Source organism: Medicago sativa, chromosome 2 (genome assembly GCF_051527215.1).
Source record: "Medicago sativa cultivar Bolivia chromosome 2, Bolivia_mono, whole genome shotgun sequence".
NCBI lineage: Eukaryota > Viridiplantae > Streptophyta > Magnoliopsida > Fabales > Fabaceae > Medicago > Medicago sativa.
In genome coordinates this window covers 19644925-19654721 of record NC_140750.1, presented here as the reverse complement: position 1 = coordinate 19654721, position 9797 = coordinate 19644925, and the positions used below count along the sequence as shown (strand labels likewise).

General features: G+C 31.4%; 1 protein-coding gene across 1 annotated transcript; it reads right to left on the bottom strand.

Annotated features, from left to right (window-relative positions):
• Nucleotides 1-878: 878 nt before the first annotated feature.
• Nucleotides 879-7102, bottom strand: LOC146945294 (beta-D-xylosidase 1-like). Its single transcript, XM_085743626.1, has 6 exons — nt 6659-7102; nt 3950-4231; nt 3034-3203; nt 2487-2929; nt 1953-2366; nt 879-1736 (listed from the first exon to the last, which is right to left on the bottom strand). The coding sequence occupies exons 1-6, from the start codon at nt 7052-7054 to the stop codon at nt 1153-1155; spliced, it is 2289 nt and encodes a 762-aa protein (XP_085599752.1). The 5' UTR covers nt 7055-7102; the 3' UTR covers nt 879-1152.
• Nucleotides 7103-9797: the final 2695 nt, after the last annotated feature.

Here is a 9797-nt window from a genome sequence, read left to right as displayed (position 1 = left end):
ACTTGTGGTTCTTCTTCCATACTGAAAGAACTTTCTGATCCGAAGTCGTAGACAAATTTGTTTTCATCATCAGATTCTTCTGTTATTTGATTTTTTCTATTAATGTCTAAAGAAGCCATTAATGTTTGTAATTCATTTAGCTGATTAGCTATTTCTTCTTCTGTTTCGTCCATTTTTAAGGTAATGGCGCGAAGAAGTTAATTTCTTTTTCTGATTTTTCTATTTTTTCTGAAATTTCTACCATATCTCCCCCTTCTTTTTTGACAAAAGTTTGTAATTCTTCTAGGGTTAGACATTTATCTCTTATTGGTAAGAGTTTTAATAGATCGATTAGATCATCTATTTTAACACAAGGTTTTTCATCTAACAATTTTTGGTTTTCTTCTAAGTTAGATAATTTTTCATTGAGTTTTTCTTCAAATTCTTTTAGTAGAAATTCTACTATTTTATCCAACTGTTCCTGAAGTACTGTTAGGTTTTCAAAAATATCTTGTATATTTTCACTTACACCTTTACTAGCCATGTATAAATTTTTGTACTCTAAGGCTTAAAAGATTTGCAAAATTTTCATATTCCCAGTATGTGGAATAATTATTTTCAATTATTAGAAACCAATATGCTGTTTCCCTTAACCAATTAATTTGGTTTCTCATTCTAATTATATTATTATAATTAGGTACTAATATAAATGGTTGAGGTATTATTTTTCCAAATGGATTTATAAGACCTTCCATAGACTATATTATTTTATTTTGCCTTGGACTTTTTAAGCCGGTTTTTATAAGAACTGATTTTAAAAGATTTTCGACATGTGTCAAAATTTTACTGGCCAATGGTACAATGGTACCCAACTACTATGGTACGTAAGTGTTTTCCCATATAAAGTGCCAATGGTACACTTGTCAATGACTATTTTACAAGGATGTCACATACATTTCCCTATTTTACACTTGGAGCAAGAATGGTACAGTGTTGTGGCACTATAAATTGACATACAAATATAACACAACCTCTATTTCTTATTTTACATTTTGCATAAATTCAAAATTCTTGTTCTGAATTTTATTCTATTGTAATGTAAACTCACTTAAGGAATCATCATTAGTAAAAATATTGTAAAACTTCTTTGTATATGTCAATTTTACTTGACACTTAATGTTTAATTTGGTCCAAAGTTTGAACCAAAATAGAATGTTTGAGATCACCAATTTGAAGTTCATGTTCACCCATTGGGATTCTTCGAACCCCAAATTCATCCACAGTAGAAAGGTGGTTACAAACATGAACACCAACCTTAACACGTGTCTTTGATCCAGCAGGAACATAAGTCTTATGAAAGTTGACCAATTGTTTAACACCATTAGGTGCTTTAGAGTAAACTAGAAGTGTGTGGGACCCATCCATTGACCCTTCATTTTTCACATCCACATGCAACCCTACTTCCAATTCATCACAATTTGCATGACTCACTTTCATTGCTTTGTTACTTGAGTTTGTGAAGGCTTGAGTTTGAGAGGTTGTAAATTGAACTGAAACTTGTTTGGGTGCAATTGCTAAGGAGTGTGTGAATCTTGAGTAACTTAGTCCATGCCCAAATGGGAATACTACAGGGCCCTTGTAGAATCTATAGGTTCTACCTGGGTACCCTGTTGCTGGATTTGGACGCATATCCATGTTTGTCATTGGTACTTTCCTTACATAGTCTTGTGGGTACCATGTATTAGGCAACCTTCCACCTGAAATAAAGGCCCAACAAAAAAAGTCGTATTAGATGCAAAAAAATTCAAATCGCGCAAGTCATTTGAGAGATAACTCATGAACTGTATTTTTGTGCTTTTAAAGACTTCGGAGGATAATTTTCAAAGATTTTTTTTCCAGAATAAAGAGCAAATAGGGGGCCAGAGGACCACAGATAAAAAATATTAATACTAATTTGTAAATATTTAGCTTACTTGGATTAGTTCTACCAAAGATAACATCAGCAATGGCAGTGCCACCGGATTGACCAGGATAACCAACCCACAAAATAGCTCTAATCTTGGGATCATTTTTGGCAAATGTAACATCAATAGGCCCACCAGACATGAGTACCAAGATAACTGGGCCTCTTGCAGCCCTAGCTACTCTAGACACTAGCTCTTGTTGGTGGCCTGGTAAAAGAAGCCCAGTCCTGTCTCTAAATTCTGCTTCAATGGATTGGTCTAAGCCCATTACTAATACTGTTGCATCAGCTTGTCTTGCTACTTGCTCTGAAAGCCCAAATAGTTGATTTCCACCACAAGCCACATCCTTACATCCTGCTTGATGAATGGTTTTCACATATCTGGCAATCCCCTGCAACGGCGTCGTATAACCACAAGCAATACCTATAAAAGAAATACAATATATTGATATTAAAATTACTATTTCTAATGATATGTAGTTTATATATGTTTATAAAAAAGGGGGTTTGAGAAAGAAAAAAGGGGGTTTGAGAAGTAACTAACCAGCATAGTTTCCTATCATTGTAACAGTAACATCAGAATTGGGACCAATGACTCCTACAGTGCGGTATCTTGTAGGGGATAGTGGTAATGCATTTCCTTTGTTTTGTAGAAGGACAATACCTTGTCTAGCTGCCTCAAGGGCAACATCATTATAGGATGGTAAACACATATCTCTTGTGCCTAAATGACCATATGGTTGGGCATCACCATCAAACATACCCAATCTCATTTGGACTGTAATAAGGTTAGCTAAAGCAAGATTAAGATCATTTTCTGAAATAAGCCCTTGCTTAATAGCACCATCGGTATGTAGGGCTAAAAATGGGCCACAATCAAGGTCCAACCCCGCTTTAATCGCTGCGGCTGCTGCTTCTTCGGGTGTTCTTGTGTAGTGTTGGTTGTCGTATAAAACTCCAACTGAATCACAGTCCGAAACTATGTACCTATTTTTTATTTTTATTTTTTGAGTGACAAATGTTAGGAAAAATGCAAAATTAAACTCATGATATTAACGAAGAGAAATGATAACAACATGATATAGTCTTACCCATTAAGGCCCCATTCGCCACGAATGGTGTTGCGAAGGAGTTCGGGGTCAGCACAAGTGGGCTTGCCATTGACCTGATTGTAGGAACACATTACACTTGCCACCTTCCCTTGCTGTACGCATGCTTTGAATGGAACATCATATGTGTCTGCCAAATCTTGTTTACTCACCTGCATAAACATCCACATATTACCAATCCAAATCCTTGTTTAAATTTGTGACATTGGTTAATGAATATTTACTCTATCAATATTATTAGCGCAAGTAATTGATGCATAATGCGAATGTTGTAAATTTTGGGATATCAAATTTGATTTACACTAATAAATAATTGTGGGTAAATTCTTCTACAAAATATTTTTTTTCAATTAAAGTTACATCAACAAAGGGGGTTACTAATCAATGATGTAGAAAACAAAATGGTTTATGATGCACAAGTGATAATTTGATAGTTTGAATGAACATCACTATCATTTAACCGAATCAATTATGCAATGCAAGTGGCCTAAAGTCTTTATCAATAACAACTTGCATAACTTCCACTTTAATAAAAATCCTCATATTAATTCTTCCCATCTTGTATTTATGGAAACTACTTCTTTGAACCAGAACAAATAGAATGACAAAAGCAAATAATACGTCCATACTTTGGTTGGTATAATGTGACTGTACACCCATGCGCCACTAGTAACCACTCAAATATGGCTTAGACATGCACATGAAAATTGAGAACATTGCTCTTAAAAAGTGTAATAAACTACCTACCACTTTGGGCTCATAACTCAACCAATTTTGGATGGGTGAAATTTCATATAAATAATAATTTTCAAATAATTGCAAAAAAAAAATTAAATGGCCCCCCTTATAAGTATGGTATAATTGAACAAATAAAATTATAATATTAGGTCATACATACCTTGGCATTGAAATGAAACCTATCTACACCATTCCAATTGTCAAGATCATAGGCAGTGTAATGTTTACAACAAGCCGCAACCTTGAGCCGGTTTCCGGCACCGTTACCTTGTAGTCCTTGAACATAGGCTGCGGCGTATTTTCCGGCTACGGTGGGATCTTCACCTGGTGTCTCTTGGCCACGGCCCCACCGTGGATCACGGAAAATATTCACATTAGGACTCCAAAAAGTCAACCCTGCAGCTCCACCATTGTACATTGCTCTTGCTTCATCAGACACAATCTGCATGTGAATGCATATAATTCATTCAACCAATAATTCTTTCTATCAACACATATTTAAATTAATGCTAACCTCAATAAAAGGGACATGATTTATTGTAATTTTAATTTAATACTATTTTCCCAAAATATTTAAATATCTTGAATTTTTTTTCTTTCTTAATTGTGCTTTATGGACACCATATAATTATCTTATCATTGTTCTGTTCAAATTAAATGTATTTTTTGTTTTGTTTTTGTTTTAAATTGAAAAGTCTTTTTCTTCTTCACTAATTTGTCATTTGGTTAAATACCAACCGGAATAAAAGAATATTTTATAATACTACAAAACAAACAAACCACCCCAATTTTTGACATTTTGTGGAATCAAAACGTCACAATTCAAGTCTTAATACAAACTTTGAATATAATTAAGAAAAGGACTTCACCAATAAATTAATAATATAGCATCTGTGGCCAAAGTGATTAGATTATTATTGAGCCTCTCATAACAAAAGCAACACAATCAACTTTGAAAGACATGTATACATGTGAATATATAGCAACATAACCAAAAAAAAAAGAAGCCGTAATTGAAAGGACTTGCTGCAAGTAGAGGGTGTTGATAAGCATCACCAAACACCTAATGTTTTGGCAATTATTTGCTAAACAATAATTAAGAAAATATGCAAAGTTGATGGACTTTTATGCTTCATTTAAACACACCAAATAATTGATGTTTATGCTTTTACTAAACGTAACTATTATATAATAAAATCTCCAATTTTTTGCTTAAAAAAGAACGTAACAAATTTTTTTATGGGAATATGTTTCTTATATCAAGAGAACAATTTAAGAAAATGAAACTATATCTATTATTTTCCTCCCTAATTAAGTACTATTTAACCATGAGGGAAATTAGAAAAGGACAACAAAAACCACCTTCTCATGATGATACTGTTGCTATCGTAGTTTAATGAAATAGGAGCGTAATGAAGTTTCCTTTAGCAACTTATGGATAAGAAATTATTTAAGTAGATAAATTTTCAACGTCACACCCACTTATTTTCCAAACCATATAATAAAAAGTGACCTAAGTGTCATATTTCATATTTTTCCAAATGCATGTAAGGCACATGGGACAGCTTGTCAGTTTCTTAGCTAAAACAAGTGACTAGTAAGTAGTCGAGTAGCATCATATATCTATATTTATACAATATTTCCCTTTCATTTTTTATTTTTCTTTTGTTTGAATGAATCAAACAAAATCAAACAAGTAATCAAAATGAAATCTTTTTTGCTCACATGATTGGACTATTATTGCACAACTTGTTTTCCTAGCTGTTTCCTCAAGAAAAAAAGTTGTTTTTCGTAAATGAGTAATTAGGTGGTTAAAATTGGTCCCCCATTTTTAAATGCCTTTTCGTTTTTATTGAGGACTGAGACACAAAATTTGGTGATTAGAGTGAAAGATGATTCAAACATGCGATAAAATTGATTAATCATCTTAAGTGATAATCTTATATGAAAAGTCTATTATTTAATATTCATGATTTTTAACATAATAATTTTTTTTTATTTTTTTTTTGAAAGAAATTTTTTTTTTATTAAGGCCAAAATATGATATATTAAATCAGCACAACCACGACATAAGAAATATTAAGATTGAAAATATATGATAGTGCACGATTATAAAAGACGCATCAAAACAAAAGAGACATTGAACGTAATACAAATTAATTAATTAGTTAATATAAAATAGAAAGACAAATATAAGTTTGAAATTATGAGAAAAAAATCAACGAAAAAAATAAATTTTTAATGTAAATTTTTATGTCGTATATACTACATAAAAAATTCAACGTGAAAAAATCATGCTTATAGAAAATAAGGATATGTACGATAGTGAAAGGTAATAAGGTATGTGCTATATTATTAAAAATGGTATAAAATAGCTATTTACCCATTTACTTAGCTAGCTGGTGCCTGTAGTATGCTATAATGACAACATCAATATTAAAGTAATGTTATTATCATGACTTTATTATGTATGAAATAATGGATAAATGATTATTTTTATATGGCCCAAAAAGAGAACCAAGAAAGAAAAGAAAGAATCTCCTTTAAATTATAATAACCATATCTATATAAGCCAAACCATTGGTAGTTACAAAGAATAAAAAAAATAATGATAATTTTTCAAAATAATAATAAGAAAAATGTTAACCGATGCCCTAGCGCATTGGTTAAAAAAGCAAATAGTACAATAATTTGATATTGAAAGTTCAACAGTTAACTCCTCAAAAATCTACAAAATGTTATTTTTAATTTAAAATTGTCTTGTTTTGACTTCCTTAATCAATGTTCTGGGGCACTCGTTAACGTTACCCTAATAATAATAATAATAATAATAATAATAATAATAATAATATGATAAGAATTATCTTACCCGTCCAATTTCAAGCCACAGAGATTGATTGAAAGAAGCAGCGGTGGTGATAACTTGAGGGAAGCTAGTGGCGGCGGAGAAGTCCCCACCAAATTTAGTACCTGGGCCCACATTAGAAACACCATGTAAAGCTTCCGACCACCATTCATAACCTTGTATTCCAAGTCTTGGAACAGCAATTGCATTGTTCACAACAAGCCTTATCTTTTCAGGTAATGCAAGTCTTCCTATAAGGTCTTGTACCCTTGCATGAATAGGTACTCTTGTATTGCAAAATTTGTAGCTTCTTGTTAAGCCATTTTTTGGGTCACATGCAAAGGGTACCCTTCCTTCACTTAATGTAACTAATGTGGAAATTAATAACATGAAAGTTATTAAGTTTTTGAAACAAGCCATGATTGTTTTTGATGAATGAATGAGAGAGTAGTGTGGGGTGTGTTGTGTGTTGTGTGTTTGTGTTTGTGTGTTTATATAGAGGGAAGTGTTGTGAAGTTGCGTCTTTTAAAGGGTTTGGGTAACGAAATGAGAGGAATAGAAAGATACTTTCTTGATTGGTTTTCCACGTCAATTTATTTATTGCAAGATATTATTATATTAGTGATAATATTGGATATATCATCTTCATATATATTCATTTATATGCATGTATATATGTACATATCAAGCTTATATAATGACTTAGAACTAAACTTGAATTAATGGATATATATTTTGTTTAATTAAAAAGAGAGAGGTGAGTGAGTTAGTGTAACACGCAGTTAGACTCGGTGGGTGGTGGCCGGTTGGTCCCATTGAGGACTTAGAGTAGATGCCAAAATAAATCACTTAAATTATATTATATGTCATAACTTAAGAAGAGATGATGAAAACTTCAAAAATAAATAAGACAAAACTAGTGTAGTGGGAGGAATTCGAATTCTTTGCATTTATTTGTGATTTACCATATTTTAGCAATTAGTATTGGGGGTTTAAAAACCACTATATAAAGGTATCCAAATTATAAATATTGACAATTGAAGTGGTTTCTAAAGTTGTATATATCATAGTAAAGAAAAAGAAACTTGAATAAAAAAAGTACAAAAGTGAAAGAGTTGTTTCTCTAGTTTATCATTTTATTTGTTTTTAGTTTCGATTTTATTGAGGAAGTGGAAGTTTTTGGACGTTCACGGGTGAGAGAATCTCTTGTATTTCTTACTTGCAAGCGTGAAGTTGGTGGATTATAGAGTAGCTAGCTAGTTTTGCATGTTTTGTATTAACCCTTTAGTTCTCAACGAGACAAGGTCCCGATAAAAATGAAAATCGAGTGAACTAAAGCTCTCGCATATGTAGGGTTTGAAAAAGGGTCTCACCATTTAATGTATTACCAGTCTTACCTTATTTTTACATAAGAGGTTGTTTGATAATCCAAAGTAAATAAATAAATTATTCCACAAAAATCAAATTCAGATTTTCTTGAATAATTCGTATGTATCGAGCTCATTAACCGCTGAGCTCAATTGCTTTTTTTGCATGTTTTGTATTCAATGACAAGGTAACAATTCCACAAGCAAAGGTTCTTATTTCGTTCTCAAGAAGTCAAAATAATCGACGGATTATGATTCTTCCAAACACCACCAAATACAATGACTTCACTTTGGATACACGGTTCAAAAACCTCTTTTGTTGTTGGGTGTTTATACCAATGTTTCATGGAAACAAACATTTTCAATTTTCATCCCCGTGATTTTACTGGAACTGACTAAAGCATTTAAGTAAGATAAAATCTCGTGACTCTATTATCAGAAAATATATGAGTAATTTTGTCTTGATTTACTGCATTGTTTTTCCTTCCTTGTGCAACTTGCAAACAAGTATTTCTCATTATTATAATCGTCTTTTTCTTCATGTGTTAAGACTTTGGGTCCAATCATAGACTCTATTTAAACCCAACTCTATTTTATTGATCTTTGACTCATTTATGAAATTTAAAACTCTAATACCATGGTGTAATTCAATCCTCAAAATTAGGCCTTATAATTAAGTGTAGATTGTCTCTTTGACAAAAATAAAAATTTGTCTGGTGTTTATGATTTGGTGATTTTTAGGTACTTTGAAAAAGTGGGTACGGTAGTTTTAAAGCAAAACTAATTTAAACTTTAAATTCATTTTAAAAAGGGAATTGCTAGCATGTATCCTTAAGACATATGTTAAGGTACTTAAAGTTAAAATTTTGTCTAGCAAATTGTGTCAATTTATTCTTTTAAAGATTGAAAATTAATATTTTGTAATAAATATTTACCATTTATGAAATCCTTAACATGTGCTCTAAGGGCACCAAGTTAACATGACCCTTTAAAAGATACACTCTCTGGTCAATATTATAACAAAAAATCAACATTTTAGGTTCATTCAGTAAATAATGCATGGTCTATATTATAGACCACATACATCACTGATTCAATGAATTTAAAAGTGTATTTTTGCTTATAACAATGACCGAAAGATTTATCAAGTATTATTTTTTTATAACAAAAATATTGAATATTGTACTCAACAAACTCTAGGTACCGAAATATTCACCTTATAATTTTTGGAAGTTTTATCTTTAATCATAATCAATGCGAGGCTTGACTTTTTTGCTCAAATATGTTACATGATATATGTAAAAATGTATTTCAATATTGTTGAGTAAGCTAGGAGGGATCAGCTCATATTGATGATAGTCTAAAATAATTATCAAAGAAACTATTAGAATTTTTTTTTTGAAAATTAATGAGTTGAACCAAAATATAGTGTATAATAAAATATTATGGCGTAATTTGATCTATGTAACCGATCCAATTTAGTAGAAAAGAGTTTAGTTGTTTGTTGTATTGTTGAGTAAACTTTTAATCAACAACTCCAAATATTTATTCTACGCAAGAAGTACAAGGCATCATTATTATATAATTTATAGTCAAATTCTCCATAGTACTTATGGCTTAGTCACCTAAGAATAAGCAACTAAACAACATTATGTGTTGTTAGAAATAGATGTATGCATGCATGTAAAAAATTCCATGCCAACTTGTGAGGGGCCTGCATGCTTTTTGAGAAGAATATACAATACACATTAATTGATGGCTTATAGCATGAAGACATTTTGTATATTTGATTGGAT

Coding starts and splice junctions, on each gene's coding strand:
- LOC146945294 (XM_085743626.1), bottom strand. CDS start 7,054: ATGGCTTGTTTCAAAAACTTAATAACTTTCATGTTATTAATTTCCACA. Junction 3,204..3,949: donor GGTTTCATTTCAATGCCAAG/GTATGTATGACC, acceptor ATGTTTATGCAG/GTGAGTAAACAAGATTTGGC. Junction 1,737..1,952: donor CTTTGGTAGAACTAATCCAA/GTAAGCTAAATA, acceptor CCTTTATTTCAG/GTGGAAGGTTGCCTAATACA.